This window comes from Amblyomma maculatum, chromosome 5 (genome assembly GCF_055883805.1).
Source record: "Amblyomma maculatum isolate TAMU_Amacu chromosome 5, ASM5588380v1, whole genome shotgun sequence".
Lineage (NCBI taxonomy): Eukaryota > Metazoa > Arthropoda > Arachnida > Ixodida > Ixodidae > Amblyomma > Amblyomma maculatum.
The window spans coordinates 138,552,013-138,573,238 of record NC_139348.1 but is presented as its reverse complement, the minus strand read 5'-3'; the positions used below and the strand labels follow the sequence as shown (position 1 = coordinate 138,573,238).

Below are 21,226 nucleotides of genomic sequence, written 5' to 3'. Positions count from 1 at the left end.
TTGATAAATCCGGTATAAATTTTATATAGGATTGTATATACCATTTTTGTACTGGAAAGGACCTGCATGAAACTGCAGGTGGAGCTGTCATATCGCTGCTGAATGCAATAAACTCCAGACAATTCGACCTTGAAGGGACCGGAAAGAAATGACCGATTTAACCTAAAGCTCGAATTATCAAATGAACCTGAAAAAACATTCACAAGCCATTTGCGCCAATGTAATATTATGTGATGGACACCTTCACGATGATTGTCTGCATTTGAGAGCAATACGAAGTGAGAACAACTTTGTTTTTGTTTTTTTCTTCGGTTTCGTCAAGTGTTTTGCTTTGAGCACACTCTTGGGAAGGCTGTCTTCACAAAAGTCAATTCCCTCTTCACAAAACAGCCCCGTTACGTTTTTGCAATGCTTCAATGCACATTCCGTTCCGCCAGGTATTTTGAGAGGATATATTTATTCAGGATATAATGTATTCTGACTTTATGAAGTTAGTGAAAAATGTTTGTCTAGCGGCCAAAGCGAGAAAACGAATTTGCGCACAGCATTCCAATAGCGGATTAATAAAGGTGCTCCTAGGAGTTTTTTTTTTCTTTTTTAATTTTGCCCTTTGCCCATTGCTATTGTTATCAAAATCTTGAAGGAGTTTGGTTTTTTAAGGACCACCCGTTATAGAGGGGGAGCCACAAATCCAAATTCGAAGGAGAACCTTCTTACCTCAGCGCACTAAACCGCTACTCCGATGGTTACTGCCTCCATAGTACCACCGAAATTTAAAAACTTGTCTCTCAGGAACTCTCTGTGCTAACGGAGAACTAAGAAAAGCGCAATGTACCGCGTTTCTTGCTTACATATTTCAAGAATTGAAAACCTAGTTACGGAGCAATTTTCCCTGCAACTATCTTAACCCAATGCAGGAGTTTCTTTTTTTTCTACCTCTTTTCAGCTGGACTATGGCCTGAGCCAATACGCACCCTACTTCACTGTGAACTTCACTGACACCGAAGACCACCAAGTGTACCTCATTGTTGTGGCGTTGGTAAACAGGCCCAGCTCCAGCTCACCCCAAATCAAAGTCGGATCTTTTACACGCAACGTCACCCCTAAAGGTGAGTTACCACCTCTGCTCGCCATGGTCACGAAGTAGAGCATGGGTGACGTACGAGACTCAGGCCACAGAATATTAGCCTTGAAAGATTAATTTCAATTATACGTACATCCAGCACTTCACGATCGCTGTGCCTCCTAAACATGCTCCATGAAATACAAAAAGGTCCATTATGACTTACCTTACTGATGGTTCCGCATCTTTAAATAACGGTACTTAATCTAAATACATGGCCCAAGTAGAACCAAAGCAGGAAGTAACTCCCCATTCTCTTTTTTAATAGAATTTTTGTAGCGCTACAAGACGACACAGATGGCACATGTGAGTCGTGACCGTTCCTCTTTTCTCGTGCTGACGGCACTTTCGAAACCCGCTCGTGAATCGGCGCTCAAGTCTCGTAATAAATAACGCGTTTGGTGGCGTACTCTTTTTTAAAACTGCTACTGTTTTATTTCACATGTGCATACACTGTCAATGTTAATAAAACTTGGGCATACACTGCAAGCAGCCCTATATGGCAAAGAGAAAGCCACGTGGGCTCAGGAAGTCGCTCCCGTCTGGGGGCCACACCAAGCCCACCTGCCCTAACCAACCATATCCTAGGCAATAAAGTTGTTTAATTCATTCACCAGATACTTTGACCTCCATTACGGCGCCCATGAAAGCACAAGTGTCGATTTCGAACATTATACCCAACATACTGTTTCATGTCGTAATGATTATCCTAGATCCTCTTGCTGCTTTCCTAAGCATGTAGCCCATGTTTATTGTTTTTGTAAATCTTCGGCCTTTTTTTTTTCATAGGCTTGCTCGTCACGAACGATGGGCCGGCTATCTTGGATTCGACTATCATCTTTCGAGCTAAGCTGCTAGACTCAGAGAAATTTGGGACTGTCCGTTACCTATTCCGACACAACGTGCCATCAGCATCTCAGCCAGAGATTATCACCAATGGAACGCAGGCCGTGCTGCCTGTGACCTTCCTCAGCAATAGGGACCAACCAGGCGAATATCTCATGGTCGTGTCCGCACTGGCGGATGATCACACAAATCGTAGGATCGCCGAAGGGTCCTCCAAATTTTCGCTTACCCGTGAGTATCTCCGAGACCTTACGTTGCCCTTCTTGGCCGCAGAGTATGTTTTGCCTCCATCTTCGCGCTGTCTACGACTGATCCGGTCTGCAACGTCGTGCACTTCGCTGTAGTATAACGTCCAGAGTACTAGCATTGCAGGAAGTTTCTTTTGTGGGGGAGTTTTAACGAGATATCAAATCAGTCGATATTGTCGACCATGAACCCTGACTGCTCATTGGAGGGTCAAATTCTAAAGTTATAGCTAAGCTACTTCGGTCATCTGATGAGTAGAGAGGAGTCGCTGGAGAAAGATTTGATGTTGGGAAAGGTTGAGGGTCACCGGAGAAGGGGTAGGCAGCGAACGCGATGGTTAGATGGCATCCTCGAGGCATTGCAGATGAAGTTATGTGATGTTAGGAAGATAGTGAGAGACCGGAAAGCGTGGCGTGATATGGTCCATTGGGTCACGAAGAGTCGCACACGACTGAACGACTTAACTGAACTGACTTCAGCGAGACAGCGTAAAAGGTCCGTTTTGTAAAGAATCTGGCGTCGACTCTGTGAGTGAAAAATCAAGGACATGCCTCTGACAAGTGGCGCTTCGCAAGTGAGATCAGAGGACACTGATTGATGGGCGGGTTGAGGGACATCACGATACCACATGAAATCGTGGAGTTGGCAGGAGATGTCAACTCGGGTTGCTTTTTTGAGATGAGAAAGAGAGATGGGAATCGAACCCCGGACCCTGGTGTCTCTAGCCAAACACTCTACCCGTAGGCCGCGCACTCTTTATAGTTTAGTTAAAAAGAGGCGGGTGGTATTGCACTTAATTTGGCAACTTACGACTGTATTTAATGAGTATGTGTAAGATTAAGTTAAGTATTAATATTAAGTATTAGTTAAGTATTAGTAATTAACCGAGCTGCAAAGTGAACGTACGCGAACAGGGATCCGCAAGACGCGGAAAGAGGTTATTAACAATCTAGCGCCAAATATTTAAAGCTGATTCTAAATGTCCCTCGATCGTTTTGCTATTCCGCGCTGAAGGTCCTGCTTTCTAGCATGGTTTGGTCTTGGATAAATCATTCTTCATCATCAGTTAGGCGACCCAATTTGCTGTAGGGACAAGAACGTTCTTGACGATAAGTAGCTAAAACTTTGTGTTGAAACATGTATTTTACGTGTTTTCGCCATGCGACTTTGAAGACGACTGCTCTAAAGGCTTAGTTTCTGAGAAGACAACGGTGGATTCACGGCTCATGAGTGCTGTAAAAAGCAATTGTATTACTATTTAATACACTCACGTCTCCAGTATTCGCTTTTGGTCAAAGTCAAAGTCAAAGTTTATTTCCCATCTAAAACTACAGATGGAGGAATCGTAGAACAAAGCTGCCCTTGGGCAGCTTGACGAGTCTACAATCCTAATTATTGGCAGGGAGGCAACACAAGAGTTTACACAGTTTTAAAAACAAGCTCATCAAGAAACACCAGAAAATACACGAAACAACAATATGTATACATAATGAAACTTAAACCATGTTATTCAAAAACAAATTATGTAGTTCACGACGTGGAAAAGAAAACAAATCGAGGTTAATGTGGATATACCTATTTAGAAGAGATGGAAGAGTGTACTCAAGGCATTCCCTACCAAGATTCATAGCCGAAAAATTATTTTTTCCAAAAACTTTCTACATAACATTCTGATATGTGTCAAAACCTTGTACTTCGTCGTTGATAGCCTGAGCTGCTTATGCGCCATTAAGCCCAGCACCACACAACAACACTCATGTTATACTTGATTTAAAGGCTCGACAAAGGCTTGCGTTTTATTTGTTTCTAAATTCTTGTTTGTTCACTCATGCTCAGAAGCTGTAAATCTGTATTTACTCTTAGAATGAAAGTAATACTTGTTGGGCTGTTGTTTTCTTCAGAGTGTATAAATGCTTTCGGTATTGTGGCTCTTGTCAGGCAAAATATTGCCTTTGCCACAACTGTACGTCTCAAAGAACTAAATAATAATAATTAGCACTAGTGTTGGGCAACCTCCTGAGGTAGACCTCAGCCTCACGGAGTGAGCTGAGTTTGAGGTGAGGCCGGCGACTGCTCGAAATTTTGTGAGCGAGGTCAGCATATCGGATGTCAACCTCATGCATGAGTTTGAGCTTGAGCGAGGTTGTGCTGCAGTGAGGTTGAATATTGAGATCGATGCTTTTTGGAGTTGCCGCCGATGAGTCAGACGAGAGCTCCTCCTGAATCGCATTTCAGGTGCGCCGCTAAGGTGCGCAGTGACGCTCGTCAGATCGGATGCCATGGCCCACTCCAAGCTTTGGACGGTTCAGTCGTAATGTCCTTTCATCCTGAGCGTACAGGACGCTCCCCATTGGTCTTCTTCTGAGAAGAGTTTTCACGCCACAGGTCGCAATGTTTGCAACTTAGTATAATGATTCCTCCTTTTTGTCCTTTGCTCGCATGGCATGAGTTATGTTAGCGAGCTACTTTTCAGGGGATCGGCCATACCCTTACACTGATAGTTAAGCTTTCTGTTGAATATTATGCACACTACTACGAAATCGGCACTGATCGGTCCTTTTGTTTGCCTCCGTATGTTCGTATGCACACCGCAGTTAGGACGACAATCGGCGAAGCTGCAAATTTTTTAACCCCCTCCGAGCATTTTATTTTAAGACAAAGGTAGTGCGGGCTATTTTCGCCAGTATTTCCCATGATTCCTGGGAATATGGCTCTCATACACATATCTTGGAAGCGGTTTAGCTCGTAAATGCTCAGTAAGCCTTCTCTGAAATGGCTAGTCATGCAGAACATGGCTCATATGTCACCTGCCCGCATTCATTCAAACCTTAACATAAAATATACCTCATGAAACCCAAGCCAAATCACTGTTAAAAGAGTAGCGACACCACCGTCACAAAAAGCTTCACCTTCCAGTTCCCCCCACCCTTGATGTTCCCTGAAAAAACTGACACGTCGAATGTACTAAAAATGTTAGCTTTCTCCAGAATTATTGCGGCTTTAATGGCTCGGTCTACTGCAGCAATTTCCACGCATATATCAATGATCTGATATATTCACCCTTTGGTTTACTGTTCTTTTACAGGAGATATTGTCGGCAAAATAGTGGTCTCCCAGGAGGGTCACATACTGCCCGACGACCAGACCATCGTGTCGACCAATAGAACGACAAACTTTACATTTGACATGCACGACCCCAGTCATTTCTTCAATGGTTCCTTCAGGGCCTTGTCTTGGAAGGTAAAATGTTTGAGCGATTGTTTACGCGAATACATGAAGTATACCCATTATGACTAAATACCTCTGCTAAACAATTTCTTTCTCTAACTGCTGTCGATCTCGACCACACTTCCATATTACCGATATTCACCATTTTCATCATTATGGCGAATGTGCTCAAAAGCGATGAAACAGCAGCAGTGCTAAAACTTTCACCCTTTAGCTACTCATTTTTCATCTTTTCGACACCGGACAGAAAGGTACGAAAGCTACAGGTGACAGCGCCTAAAAAGTTATGTGGCAGCCTAGCGAACATTCTGAAAAGAGATGTCACTTCGTATTTGTACTTTGCGTGCTGCTGTTGACAAACTTTGATGAAAGAAAAGTACCGTAAAAAGTTTGGTCCAATTAAAGCATATTCATTTCATTGGCCCCTCCACAACTACTGCTTCGCATGTCTGCCCCGACGCCTGTCAGTTTTTCTCCTTGCCTTCTGATTTCAGCTCGATCAGGGCCTGGCTCATTACGGACCCTTCTACACCTTGAATTTCACCGACACGGAAGTCCACTCTGTTCACCTTACTGTTGTGGAACTTGTCGACATGCCCAACTCCACAGCACCACTCGTCAAACTTGGGTCCTATATACGAATCGTCACTCCCGTGGGTGAGCAATCATTCGATCCGTGCCACAACCACCAAGCCTCCATAATGTGTTCTACCTCACAGCCCAACAGTGAAGGTTATGACATCGAGGCGGTTGAGCATCGCTAAGCGATGCCGTTTTTCTCTTCAATGAAGCACTGGCCTACAAAAGTAAACAGTTTCATACCAAGAGAACTACAGCGCTTCTATGAAGCGAAACACACGGCGCCCCTGTCAGTGGACGGCACATTCTTAATCTGGTTCCACATACGTTCCGATCTAAAGCTGAACTTTTAAAGCAGTTTCACTTATAAGCGGAACTTATTTTAAAGGTTCCACTTTTAACTGGAACCTATGCGGAACCAGAATAAAAGTGTAGGGAACCCCAGGTGGCCGCAGTTATTCGAAGTTCGCCATTAAGCTGTCCCTCATAGCCTGAGCCACTCTGGGGCATTCAACTCCATAAAAACAAACTCGATGCGAATGCATGCAGCACTTAGTGAATTATACCGCTTCGTTCTTTTCCTTTGCTTTTCTTCTGCACCTACATCATTTGTCTAATGGATGAGGCAATACGAGTGTGTGTGCAGAGGTGCTTGATGCACCTAATCGCAATTTATTATTTTGTTCCGGCAGAGGTAAGACGAGTCAGCGGTCCACCTATCACCCAAAGACGCCAGCCTCGACAAAGAATCATCGACCAGGCCCAACGAGAAGCTTATAGTTTGGGACCGTGAGGCTTTTGAACATGAAGCGCGAAACACACTTTTTTTTATCGACCGTGCGGAAACCCAGAATAGGTTCAACTAGTGTGCGGTTTGTGTGACCATGATGTTGCCTAAAACTTACTCACGGCTTGTTGCGGATGGCAATGGGTACGACACCAGTTTTGGATCATATATATGCATTTGAAGTGACTATGCCTCTTTGAAGGTTGCACACGAATCTTTCAATTTTTGCTCCCTCGTAATAAAGTAATGAGGAGTGTCAGTTTTCAAAAAATAAACGCTTTTGGAGTATTTGTTGTTTTCGTTTTCGTCGCAACTATCATCCGGAAGGCCTTGAAGATTACCAAATAAAGTTTTTATGAAAAAAAATGAACATATTGTTGTAGACCTTTGCAAGCGCGTGGACGCTTCAATGCCAGACCATGCAAAGATTGGTCACATTATGCAAGGGATTTATGATGACGCGTTCCAGATGCTTCTGGCGCAAAGCTCCAGCGCAGAAGACGGCGGACGAGGGCCCGGTTGGACTAGGGGTGCTGGCGTCGGTCATGACTGTTGTCGGGAGTGTGCGGCTTCGAAGCTCCAGGACGGCAGGAAATCCTGACCTCCACTAAGTGAAAGTGGGTGTTTACTGTCCTTTAACAGGGATAATAGCCCTCTCCAAGTTGCACAGAGAACCACACAAGAGCACATCCAGTCTAGGCCTTCCACAAGCGATCTCGAGCAGCGCAGCGGCACTTCGTCGTTCTCCTCGTCTTTGTGATATCCTCGCCTAGTTCATCCTCGTCTTCATAATATCTTCGCAGAGTTCACTACAATATTTACAGATTTAAGGTAGAACATGGTATACAGATGTTTAACAGAGAGTCGATAATAAACGTCCGTGACTGAAACCAGTCTGGAGGAAAGCAGTGCTAATAAATACAAATAGCAAGAGTTGCGCGCTCAAACCGTTTTAGCCTAATATTTGATCTCACGCACATAAAAAAAGAGGGGGACGCGCTGAGATTTCTGCAGGGTATAATCTGTAATGAGCCTCAAAGCAATCGAACGAGGAATCAAGTAAGACGGCGTGGATGTTCTTTCTCGATAATGGTGGCCGGTATCTACCTAGGAGCCACGTTTATACAGATCCTCCTTGGGGCTCAGGAAAGGATTACCCTGGCTTCGTGCGAGTAGTAGACTGTAAGTCAAATTTTTTTAGTGTTAACTCGGGTGTTGGTGGCCTCTTCAGCAGTATAACGAGAGGTTCCAAGGCCGGTTGCCACACGACCTTAAGAAAACATTGTACTGGTCGATTTATTATAATCTCAGCATAACCGGAAGATTACGGAGATATTTCAGTTCATTCGCCTTGAGGACGGCGGACTGATTCTTATAATCATATCGGCCATTTGCAACTAGTGCAATGGCGCACAAAAGCTAAAGCATTGGTGGCAGCTTATTTGCAATTAGCCATTCGGAATGTACCCTGCGGAACTCCGCAGGTCAAGTAGCGTAGCGAATGAAGGAGTTATTTAAGCATGATGAACAACTGGGTTGTCCTCATTTCAGGACGCTGTCGAGGAAGAAGCTTCTTAAAAGAGCACTGACAACGATTTTCATGTTAGCAGAACCCGATAGGACGATATTTCGTTACATTACTGTCACGGCAGCAAAAGATGCATTTATTGATTAAATATTGCGATAGAAGTTGAGCAGTTAATTCTTTTTCCCGCTGGTTGAATTCAAAGTTCAATCCAACTGCGTAGTTGGGTGAAATGACGCCGTCCATGACGAAATACAGACTCTGTGATTGCTGGCATGCGTCGAGCGGTGTCTATCAGTAGCCAAAATGAAAGCATGAAAGCTATCGCTGGCCTTTGCGTCGTGCTGTCGTCAATACTGTGAGCGGCGCGCACTGAGGCACAAAGCAGCGCACAGTGGCCTAGCGTAAGGTAGAATGCGGTAAAAGTGAACGAAAATGCTTCGCAGGTGCGCGGCGAAACGTGATTTTCCGAAGAGCTCTTAGCCGTTTCAGCTGCACGTCGAAAACATAACTATGAGAGCACGCCTGCACCGGGATATCACCGAAACTATGCCGAAACTAAAAACAAGGCCGCCTGTGGCGCCACCAGATATGTTTCTCCTTGCCTTGTGAAATTTAAACTGCCTTTTCGCCGTCGTCTCTACATAATAAAAGCATGCTATTATGTTGGAGACAAAGCCTACTGGACGATTCAAACATGCAGCGTAATTAAAATTTGTCAGCCTCCGAAATCCATTCCTCGTCACGTGACTCGCAGTTGCGAGTTTCGGCCATTTCGGTTGTGGTAGCGATACCTGTATCTCTATTCTTCCTCTGTTCTACCACGGCCGCTCAATGGAGGCGCGCTTGGGTGCGGCCCGTCGCGTCGCCCAGAAGAGCCGTATTGCACCTAGTTCTCGTCGCCACCGCTGCGGCGCCACCGCTCCGGGACGAGTCCGGGCGGAGAGCTGCGCGCAGCGGCCGTGCTTTCGTTTCGGCGTCCGCGAGGTCGACGCTTGCTCAATTTAGGATTATGAGCGGCGTTTCACACATTATGTGATGCTATGTGCAAGTTTGCTATTGATAAGGTGATAGAGGCAAGTCATCATCAATAGGCTTTTCCAAGTCATTCGTGGTCTTCCGTTTACAACGAGAACGAGGCAGTCGTGTGCTTCGCTGAGTGCGCACCCATTTAGTTGCGTTTCAACCACTGTAACAACGTATTAGATATTGCAATCTTGAAATCGGGACATGGTCTGGGGCCATTTATTCAGCGCGCACTTTTCTGGAAACTTACAATTCAGGACGTAGCGTTCAACATTATTAGTGTTCAGCCTGTCCCTCCCTTTTCACTGGAAATAATATTCAAGTGGGTACCATCACCAAAACATACTAGCTAACACAAACTGTTGCAAAAGAAACAACACAAGACAGCCAGTTCAACGACACGCCCGCAGGCTCAGGCAATTTTTTTCTCGTTTGATTATGAAGCCGCGTGGTGCACAGAAGACACGCAAGCTTATTTTACAAGCGAAGAACTTTTCTCGAAAAAGGTTTACGTGCAAGCGGGATTTTTTCCACTGTCTAATTGATGTTGTCTGCCCAGTTGGCCAGCAGTGGTCGCATTAGTTTGGTTAGGTCCTTAGTGTGACTGCGGTCTTCTCTTTCGCAAATCAACTCCGGAAATTGCACAAAATGGGGAAGAAGGGATGAAACTAACATGTGGCATAGCTTGCTGCTTCTTATGACCTGCGGGCACTTCATCACCTTGCTAACAAAGGTGCATGGTGATTTTCAGATACCTTAGGCGTCCATCATCAAGAATTTTGATACGTCCAGGGTTTTGCAGGAATCACAAGGCAAAAAGTTAATAAATGGATGGGGGCTAATAAAATAAAATTATTGACACTCTAAAGTAAGCACTAGAAGTTATTTAAACTTTGGTAATATATAAATAATGAAAACACGGGCAGGCACTGAAAACAGAATAAATAAAAATGTTTCATGAGATTCTGTAAAACTATTCGTATACTTTCTCTTCAAATGGACGTGCAAGGTAACCAGCCAAGAATAAAATCGGTGCTAACTCTATGTCATCTGCTGGTTCACACCACACATGAATGAATCCAAGCTGACTCGAAAACTCTCTCGCAGCAGACGAGATATGGCAGTTGGCAAGGTACTTTCATAATCACGGATGCCAAGTTTTATAGCTGCCTATTGTTGATAGGTGCATTTGCAGACTGATGCTTGCAAGATGCCAACCTGCACAAAGCATGGCAAAATGTGTATAATCTCAGTCGATATATTTTTTTTTGCTAGTGGTACCTTCAGTATTTTCTCCGAGGTGAAAACTGCAGCCCTTGCGTCAACTTTGTCGTTCCCGCCTTCGAATTGCCTTAGGCTGCTAAAAAGTGATAATATAGACCCGCTTTCGGAGCCTGCTTTAGGGCGTATCGGAAGCTGAAAATAAGATTCGGGTAAATGCAATGCACTAGTAAGGCACACAGAAGACATTGTTGTAAGATACTTGATGTGATCAAGAAGGTACTTAATTTGCGCCACTGTGGATGTGGTTGTCATGATTGTCACTTCGTACGTTTGTTTGGTTAGCCTTTGCTTCGACGTGCCTCCTTGGACCTGAATGTCTTCGATATGGCAAAGTCCAACTTAAACCAAGAGAGTCGCTCGTCATCTGACAAATAGAGCGGCTCCTCTTGGTGTCTCCATGGCTTCACCTATGCGATGTTGGGCAAGGCATACCATTTTGATATCATCGTCATAAAAGTGATCGTGGCGGAGCTATCTTGAAACACACATGCTTCAGGATGACACGGGGGGTTGTCCAGGAGGAAATGAAGTGTAGCTATAACAAGTGGGGAAAATAAAGCTATTGATCTGCGCACATTAATTTTTTCAAGGTTGTTTGGCTCAACATGAGCCCGCGTGAGTAACTTAACTTGTAATGTAGGCAGTTCGGGAACACGGAGGGGATAGCTGAAGGAAGCAGGATCTTCAGTTTTATGTTCTTCCTGTAATCGTCATCTGTGAAGTGCAGTGAGTATACCACTGACTTGTCACTCGGCTCCCACCGGCTTCCTTTTCCATCCTAGCCCTCCCGAGATATGTTTTTCAGCCATGCTGCTCGACGTTGTGAATCGCACAGGAACTCATGGTAACCGATCTTTTCTTGCTTTCGTGGTGCACAGCGGCACACAGCAGTTTGCCTGGCATGGTGCTGCATACGCTTAGGACGCTGAGGCACCGATGACACGCATGCAGAACTATCAGAACCACGCGGTTATGCTGAGTAGTCGAACCGATAACACGCGCCAACCCAACCAGCGCGCTCCTTCCGCGTCGTCTGCTCGTCCGAGCCCGGCGTGCCGGCGGCGCTTTGTCCTGGAGTGGTGGCGCCCTCGCGGAGAATGACGGCGGAAACTGTAACTTCTCCCAATACGCGCTTCCCCAGCCATTGAGGCGCGACGCGACGGGCCGCACCAAGTGCGCCTCCATTGAGCGGCCGTGGTTCTACTTTGCTAGAACTTTGTTTTCAGTTAGAGTGGTGTCTTTGTGATCAGGAACTAGCATTCTATCGATGCAAGCCCACTTCCCTTTTCTGTTCAATTTCCCTGCAGTACACTAAGCATGGTAAGCGGGCGTCTGACTATATCTGAGACCGCAGCTCCCCACCGTTAGAAATGATATATACACAACTTTCACCCTCGCTCTTGATCACGTTCTACGTGACGCTGGTAGTAACAAAGGACGTTTTACGTCCGCCGCTATGGTTGAGGGTGGCGCTGGTAAACACTCTCAAGGTTCGTATACAGACAACATAAATACCCAAGAAAGTAGCAGGGGGGACAGCGGCCGATGTAGCTCAGTTGGAAGAGCACCGGACGCGTTATTCGGAGGTCGTGGGTTCGGATCCCACCATCGGCAGGTTGTTTTTTCTTCTACTTTGTGTTTAATTATCTTTCCCCTAATCAGATTACAGTAATAATTTCTGTGATTATCCAAGTGAACATTAAAAAAAAAAGACATAAAAGTACCATCCCCAACGCTTTCCTCGGCCTCGCCGACTGTCGGCTTCTTTCCTTCATGTATTATAACGAGCACCCTCATTTCCCCTTAATTGATCTGCTTGTAGCTTACGGGGGTCTCGGTTATGGCAGTCTTGAAGCCATAGGTAGCGTAAGAGGGTTCTAGCACAGCTTTCGCCCTCGCTCTTGATCACGTTCTACGTGACGCTGGCGGTAACAAAAGGACGTTCCACGTCCGCCGCCTTGGCTGAGGGTGGCGCTGGTGAACACTATCAAGGTTCGTATACAAACAACATAAATGCCCAAGAAAGTAGCAGAGGGGACAGCGGCCGATGTAGCTCAGTTGGTAGAGCACCGGACGCGTTATTCGGAGGTCGTGGGTTCGGTTCCCACCATCGGCACGTTGTTTTTCCTTCTACTTCGTGTTTAATTATCTTTCCCCCGAACAGATTAAATTACTTATCTCTGGGATTATCCAAGTAAACATTAAAAAAATTAAAAAAAAAAGACATAAAGTACCATCCCCAACGGCTTACTTGGCTTCGCCGACTGTTGGCTTCTTTCCTTCATGTGTTATAACGAGCACCCTCATTTCCCCTTGATTGATCTGCTTGTAGCTTACGGGGGTCTCGGTTCTGGCAGTCTTGAATCCATAGGTAGCGTAAGAGGGTTCTAGCACAGCTTTCGGCAATCAATCACGTCTTCTGTACTGGACATAGAAAACGTTATTTTTCCAAGTGAAAGCGCACTGACGTCTACTATTGGCCGGCACGTATATTACCAAGGCTACCAGTTTTAAAGAGTGAAAATGTAAGAAAGAAATCGCGCGCTCCGTTTACTTTTGTCCGCACTGGATACGTTATTCATATCGGAATGCTACATTACGTCTACAATCCCGCATGATCGCTGAACTAAGTCTGAACCGTTGACGCTTCCCGTATTCTTGGAATCATCAGCTCTCCAGCTCCCAGTAGCCGACTATGGGTCATCACTTTTCAGTGCTGTTGTGCGAAGGGCACATGCGCGTGCCTGAAAGACATTCAACACGTACCTTGCTGAGAGCGAGACATCAGGCGTAAGCTTGACACAACATCGGAACTTCTCTAGCGCCAAAGCAGCCAGGTGTATCATTCCATATAGTGGTGAAGTACTACGGAACACGGGCAAACCACCACAAATCTTGGTGAAGCCTTTGCCGAGGTCCGGAAAAAAAAAAAAAGCTGGCAGTGGCTTAGCTCGGCTATGCCAGGATATACGTAGCGTTAACTAGTGTTCAGCTGGTTATTCTTAGCTTTCCCAGAACGTTTAGCTTTCTTATGTTCGTTCTTAGTACGCTCAACTGCAAATTGCCAGTGCCAGGCAACTGCTTCGCGATCCGATGAGTTAAGCGCTTTTGTGCGCCGCTGAGCTTTTCCATGGCTATACCACTCTGGCAAATACCTCTGCGCATGCGCGGCGCTATCAAGCGGCTCCAGCGCAGCGTCAGAATTGGCTACTACGCAACGGAGGCACACAGCTAGGCACGCGCCGGCGCCAGCTCCTCTCCAACTCCTCTGGAATGCGCAGACACTCGGGGACACCTTTTCTTGGCAATGAAGCCAAAGCTACAGAGCCAAAACGCACCATCTTCCTACGCAGCTGAATATAGTCCATAGTTACATGAGTAGTTTCTGCAAAAACAAATTGAAATCATAGCGCTAGTTATTTACGGTGTATTTTTTATAACAGAACTAATTTTTCGAAATGAAGCTGTTATGCCTAAAACACTTGTCTTAGTTCCACCAGGTTTTCTTCTGCGATGTCTGTCGCAGGTTTTAGAGCCGCCTCGACTTTGCAGACAAGATGGCGACTGCCACCTGTTCGGGTCGTTCCGGTTCTGGTTCGTTCACTTCGCAACGACTTGAAGCGTTTTCACTAGACAGGATTCGAGTCAAGTTCAAGAGACGCTGGCAGTCGAAGCAAACGAAAGAAATGATCTGCAACGTCTATGCAGGCTGAAAGCCGCGCGGTCGAACTACATGGCGGAGCGACACGTTTAAAGGCCCCGCCTCCCTACCTTTGCGCCCATTGCCAAGAAAAGGTGTCCCCGAGAGGGTTAATAAACTCTAGCGCAGAGTAACGCATACAGGTGCTAGCGCAGACCGGCGATGCGCGCTCGCGGCTATTGCGAAGCGCGCGGCTCCGGAGCGCCAGCTGCATGCCGTGTGACGTCACTGCTCCTTGCGCCTGCGCAACACAGCTCTCCAGGAGCCTCGCTGCCTCGCGAAACTGCTCATCCTCGGCCAGTGTAGCTAACGCTACAAATACGTCGGAGAAGATTCGAACCAAGAAAATTCGAAACTCGCAGTCATCACTGCAGCAGATGGCCCAGCGTGTTTAACTATAACGCTATCACTAGAGAGATTTAGCTTGCCTTATACGAACAGTCTAGGTCAAAAGTTGTGAAGCCTAAGAATTTTCGTCTCAGCCGCAAAATAAAGCCGTCACGGTACTATTAAAGACTAAAAGCGGAGAAATGCTGAGACAGTAGTAACCTGTTTTGATAAAAAGTCATTTTCTAGCATTTTAAATATGTCTTTTGGCTTTTAATGACAGCAACATTTTGCGGCTGAGAGGCAAATAATTTGGCTTCACGACTTTTTATCAAGACTGTACGTACTAGCATCGATGTATGCCGCTATGCAAGACCACACCTGCGCACGCGCATTTAAAGGGGTTGATGCAATTGTGGCCAATGCGTCTGCGTAGGAGTGGTCCGCTAAACTAGTATACGTCAACAATAGTACGCCTCCGGCAAACGAAGTCTTTCTGCTAGCGCTGTGCGCTGTATGTTGTCTCCATCAACTTCCATTTGTGCACAAGAGTTTTCGCACGTCCTACTCGGTCGAACCACGTTGAAATCCCATCATAGGTGACGCAGAAGCTTTTCTAGCTTCTGCGTCAGCTTTCTGAAGCTAGCTTTTCTGCGTCATCATGGTGACGCAGAAAAGCTAGCGTCACCATTGCTACTCTACGAGATGATGGTCCTGACTGGCCAGAAGGGTTGTGATGTCACAGTCACATGATCTCGCGCGGGAATTTCGAACACACCACAACGGTCACTTTAAACCTGACGTCACGCGCGTGCAATAAAAGCCGATAAACAGCTTTCAGTGAGGAAGAATGGCTGCTACAAGCTCACATGATTTAGTTTTATGAAATCATTGATTTCGTATAAAAATTTTCTGTTGGAAGTGGAATTGGAACCCACAAACCGCGATGGACGGACGGACGGACGGAGGGACGGAGGGACGGAGGGACGGAGGGATGGATGGATGGATAGATGGATGGATGGATGGACGGACGGATGGAATCGGACGGCGGCGTCACAGGCCGCGTTACGCGGGAATGTCAGAAGCGCCACCTACTATGGAACATAAAGCACGCTTGTGCGTTTTGAGAACAAGTGGAGGCTTATATCGCTTCGAAACACAAGAAAGCAAAACGTGCAGTGGCGCGAGGCGCAACGATCGGGCTAATTGTCCACTGGCAATTAAACAATTCCTCATTCAGTCATCATGCCCTGTCCTTCCGCTTGCCACCATGTAAATGATCACTGAAACAGTACTCACGATGAAAGATAATACTTTCGCCATCGCGGCAAGTAGCCTTAAATACCCTAGGTACTTTATGTACACATCTCTCTCTTTCTCATCACATGTCTCAGGATATTGCAAAACCAATAAAACTGGTGAGTTGCGCTCGTATTTCGCGTTACCGAGCATTGTTATCGTTGGCCATCCTTTTTGAAGCGCCTGCACAATACAACCCCTTTAGGTGACCTTTACGCCGCTCGTAATTCTACCAGTGGATCAGAAGAACTCAAGGAGGGAGTAACCAGTGCTCATGGCATTGTAGATGTGTTGATTCACACCTTGTGGAACTGTTTGTGCAGTGCACAAGCCCATTCAATAGACTATATACATAGTGACACTCCTTTTCGGAGATAAGTGGACTGAATGCATATTCTTTTATTATTTTTGTCATTCGACAATTGTAGAGTTTAAGGGATACGTGCAGGTGAGCCTTGTTTGCACATTGTGTTATCTTAAGAGTTACGTGCTAAATGTTTAGCAAAGGTCGCCAACTCTTCAGGTACTCTAAAATACGAGCGCATTCTTTGTGTGGATAGGAATGATGGTGATTTTTTGATAATCCTAAAACAATGACTTTTTGGCATGGTTTGACAGGCTTTTGCTTGGCGGTTTAACATTAGAAGACTGCCATAGTGTCTGATAGTGTTAAACATCTTTAGTATAGGTTTGGGATAGGAAAGACTTTGTATATCTCTGTCACTTCTTGGTGGACACCACACATACAATTCAGTAACGGCATATAAATGGAGGTCGATATGACCTTAGTTCGAATCCCTAACGCAAACTGATATCCAAACTATCAAACGGAAGCTTAAACAGAAAGTGAAATGGTATAATACCAACCGGACGCTGCACAAAAACGGCTGCATCACAATCTGACACGAAATTACGTAATAATTTATTGTCCCTTCCTGTAAACACTTACTGCTCACTACACTCATAAGGAAAAATTTTCGGAGAACAGTGCAGAATTTGCACTGGAGAAATGCGTAAGCCTCACCGTTGCTGTGTTGTCCGCAAGACGTGTCAGCAGGATACCGCGAGTGAGATACAGCGGCTTTCTTTTCCTGTAAACCAATTATAGAACGCCGGTGAATTTTGATGTGTTCAACGGAATGTTGATTGTGTTCGACGTGCAGCACGCGATGTACCGTGAACAGCAGCAACGCTCAAGCATTCGCATTTCTTCACAGCAGATTCTGCAGCGCTCTAGGAATTTTTCACACTGCAGTTGGTTGATTACCTCCCTTTATACACTTTCTATCCTCTCCCATCATTTGTGCACGCAGATCACACCCTTTCCTGTTTGTTTAAGTTCGAACATTTTAATTTTTCCACCTACGTCACAGGAAGGAGAGTACCATGTGACCCCATTTGAACGTCGCCATTATCCTTCCTGGCTGTTACGACATCTGACTGACCTAATTAGCTCTAATTAAATAATTTGGTGCATGTGGGTTACCACATGCACCAAATTATTTCCCCAGCGAGATTTTTTTGGTTCTCTATGTTGAAACTATTCTTATAACTCGTTTCGTTAGCGCCAACCACAAGTGGCTTCGTAACTGACTTGTCGGAGAAATCGTCTAAAAAAAATTGATTGCGGATCAACTCGGTTAAGCCTAGATATGTGTAGCGAAAGCTATCAAACAGATTGTTCACAAAGTCTGACTTGAAAGCTCTTGCCAGCGATGCATTGGCTGTAAACCGTATGGTGTGATGGATGATTTGGCGTGTTCTCTCGGCGTCTTCCGAACCTTCTTGCTCGATTTGACCGGCTCCTCCTTCTCCCTCTTCTCTTCCCTTCTTCTTGGCGTCTTCAGAACCTTCTTGCTTCATTTGACCGGCCTCTTCTCCCGCTTCTCTTCCCTTCTTCTTTGGATCGGAGCAACTATTTGCCATGGTTACGGTGAATGCGGAGTAGTGATTTGCGACACTAACCCAAAATGCGCTGCTGACTAGCTTAGTGTAGCTTTCGCTACAAAAAACTAGCCTTCCTATTGTGCCTTTATTCATTTCAGATGTTCCAAGTGGCCATCATGTTAGCAGAAAAAAGAGGAAATGGCATACTGCCACCATACTCTCAGACCAATGCCAAGAATCACACTCTATTTTGTGGGTTGAGGTGGTGAGGTAAATGCCTTGAAATACAATGACTTGAAATGTAAAACATGAGGGTTTATTCCAAGAAGATAAAATGAGACTACAAAACTAACAATAAAATGCTCTTAAATAACAAAGCCTATGTAGCAATAAAAGATACCAAGCACAGCCAACAATCAGGAACTATAACTGGACTATCAATGAAGGATAGTAAACTACACAAAAACTAGTGACAGGGTCAAACAGTTTATGAGCACAAACACAATTTAACCTGAAAACAAAATCCCAAAATAGGTTAAACAACACTTGATTAAAGAAGGAACATGTGATTTACAATTTGGCATCAGTATCAGTACATCACAACGTATGTTGTGCTAGGTGTGCGAAAGCACACAGCTTGGAATAACATGGTGCTCCCAATAAAACAGCACAAATACTAAAAGGTAAAGCTAAAGGTAAAGGTAGAGCGACACCACTGTCGGCACCCGATATTTCCATTGCAAAATGAGTGTAAGACAAACACAGCAAACAATACACCTTTATCACGATTACATACGCGTTTTGTGCAGTCATTTGCATAGCCCAGCTGTTTCACATGCTCCATTTGATAAGAGCAAGAATGTGAAACCTGAGATAGGGCAACAAATCTCACACCACGTTAAAATACTCATACTCACTAAAACCAGTTTCACACATGCAGAAACAGTTGTGGTAAATAAATGCATGATTATAAATTTTCAGTAATTGTAAATACAAACTTTTGTGTTGTAAATTGCACTTGAGCAAGAAGTGATCAAGGCCTGAATAAAATAGACTATACATCCATGCTATAGTAGGTGAGCCTCGGGGGGGTCTCACAAATTGACAAGCTTGTTTTAAAAACCAATATGCCAGTTAAAAATGCTAAGCTAGGATGAGTGCGTAATAGTTAAGTGCCAAATAAATTTATGAGTGACGCCACATGCTCAGGAGCTAAAATGAAAGAGAAAAAAAATGGAGGCACACAAAATTTTCACTTTTGCAGATGTTTCAGGTAAATAAAAGTATTCACCGTTGCTGGCACCGTCTCATAAAGCAAGGCTACGAGAACGTGCCTTGTATTTGGCATAATTATAAAGGAAAGAATAGGACTCAAGGAGCGGAACCGCAATTTCGGCTAATATTTCCTATATCAAAAAATGAGCAAGCGTATGACCAAGCGTCCTACTTCAAGCTGCTAGGTTTTGTTCCATCTCAAGTTGTTTTTCTCTGCATGAACTAACTTTAAAAAAAAAACATCGCTTTTCATAGGAAGGCACTTCGTATTATCATATAGCATGTACACAAAATGAGAACTTTTTCAGCATTCAGGGCTGTACAGACAATTTCACAAAGACAGCAAAGATCTACAGTACAATGATATAAAAGGGGCAAGTGTAGACAAATGACCATGTATTATATGACACTGCTAAAATCTTCCACGCATTTATCAGTTCTTTTAAGCTCTAAATCAGTTGCCCTGAATGGATTTTGTGACGACACAGTGCATGAGATATCTCGGTGCCTAGAACTTAGCATGGCCGTGCAAGATCAGAAACGATACATCTAGATACAGTGCAGTTGTTAAAACATGACCAGGCCACAAGTTGAGAGCTAGCTTAGCAAAGCTTGTGCCACGCATAATACTATAAGCATTTTTCTGCAGAAAATCAAAGCACACATATTTTTTGTCAAACAGGCAACCAGACCTAGGTATCCCTGTTTCCAAGCCTGTCCAGTCCCTATGGTAGGCACTCCTTTGCCATCCTGTCAGGATCGCCAATTATCACAAACCAGCAAATTATTTTTAACAAAGGAGCTTTTAACAAAATTTTTCACTACCTTTAAAAAGGCACAATGAAATCTTTAGCTGATAAAGAGCTATTACTCTTCATAAAAAAAAAGACAACACAGTGCTTCAAACTTCAATCCAACAAGCAGTGAAAATGCCACAATCACTTTTTTTTTAAATTCACGCTCCTTTTCCTCAATCTTTCAAGAAGCACTTTGCTGAAAACTGCAATAGTTAAATAGCTTATTTTAAAATATCCTCAGCAGTCTCAACTAAGTTCAGTGAGATGAGTTTGCTCTACAGTATTTCAGCACGTAAAGTCTACAAAATCTATCTCGCAAAAGGCTCCATAACCAAACAAAACCATCATGGTGTCTATGTCACATAGTAATGACGGTTTCTCAAAAAGCCTCCCAAACAGCTGCCAAAGAGATCTTCAAAGTTTTACTAGCCTTCATGTGTTCTGACCGGTACGAAGCGATAAATTTCACAAAATAGAAAAGACAAATTATCAGGAGGGAAATGATAACCGTCGTGCCCATGAAAAATCACCAGATTCTAGCCCTGTGTCCCGTCAGTTTTCCCAAAATCGCGCGCCGAGTTGGCAAAAATTGCAAGTAAACTAACTGACTCAATATGAGTTCAGTCCATTGCCTATTGATGCACAATGCCAGTACCATGCACAATATATACAAAAAAGTGCACTTTGGAAGCATGTCACAGTACAAGCACTACAGAAAATGGAAGCAGATCGTAAGCAAAAATTCAGACTAGTATCAAGTTGAGCTAGCTGTCCGAATAGAACAGAACAAGCTACAGAAGAGTATGTCTTGAAGAATGCGAGAAGCAGCACGTCACCAGAAAGAAGCGTTGATGAAGGAACAGGCAATGCAGTGAGCGCCCTTGCCTGATGTCACTAAGGCCGGCCAGGGCTAGAGGATCTTCGGAAGTGGCCTTTGCTTATTTGGGTAGACCTGCAAAACAACAAGAATTTCGCTAGCAATACCACCTCTCTCAATCACTCAACTAAACATGACTGATGCAGATTCAGTGACCTGATCTAGAACTCACACAAGAAATTTATCGAAGTATCCATGGAAATTAAGGTAGCTTGGACTATGAAGGAAAGTTAACAGTCAATATTTGATAAGCTGAACTCAAAGTGTACCAAGAACTTTTTCAAACTATGTAAAGTTTAAAATAATGGTATTCTTTTTATTACATTTCACCTCGATGTTGTTGCCAATCATTGAATATGTACTAGAGCATGTAAATTTCATGAAACATTCTAAAAGCAGCCATTTTAGCATTTCATAAAA

At 44.5% G+C, this 21,226-nt stretch overlaps 2 protein-coding genes across 3 annotated transcripts in view; one reads left to right on the top strand and one right to left on the bottom strand.

Moving 5' to 3' along the window:
* Window positions 1-7,147, top strand: part of LOC146189719 (uncharacterized) — a 61,898-nt gene extending 54,751 nt beyond the window's left edge. Inside the window, exons 5-9 of the mRNA XM_084605331.1 lie at window positions 947-1,109; window positions 1,913-2,200; window positions 5,301-5,455; window positions 5,938-6,100; window positions 6,715-7,147. Of these exons, the coding sequence (XP_084461457.1) occupies window positions 947-1,109; window positions 1,913-2,200; window positions 5,301-5,455; window positions 5,938-6,100; window positions 6,715-6,815 (870 nt within the window). The 3' untranslated portion in view covers window positions 6,816-7,147. The remainder of the gene's footprint in view (window positions 1-946; window positions 1,110-1,912; window positions 2,201-5,300; window positions 5,456-5,937; window positions 6,101-6,714) is intronic.
* An 11,021-nt stretch (window positions 7,148-18,168) lies between these two features.
* LOC146189718 (transmembrane protein 130) overlaps window positions 18,169-21,226 on the bottom strand; it is a 39,879-nt gene continuing 36,821 nt past the window's right edge. For both annotated transcript variants that reach the window (XM_084604487.1, XM_084604488.1), the window contains exon 9: window positions 18,169-20,881. In XM_084604487.1, coding sequence (XP_084460613.1) covers window positions 20,840-20,881 — 42 coding nt within the window. In that variant the 3' untranslated portion in view covers window positions 18,169-20,839. The remainder of the gene's footprint in view (window positions 20,882-21,226) is intronic.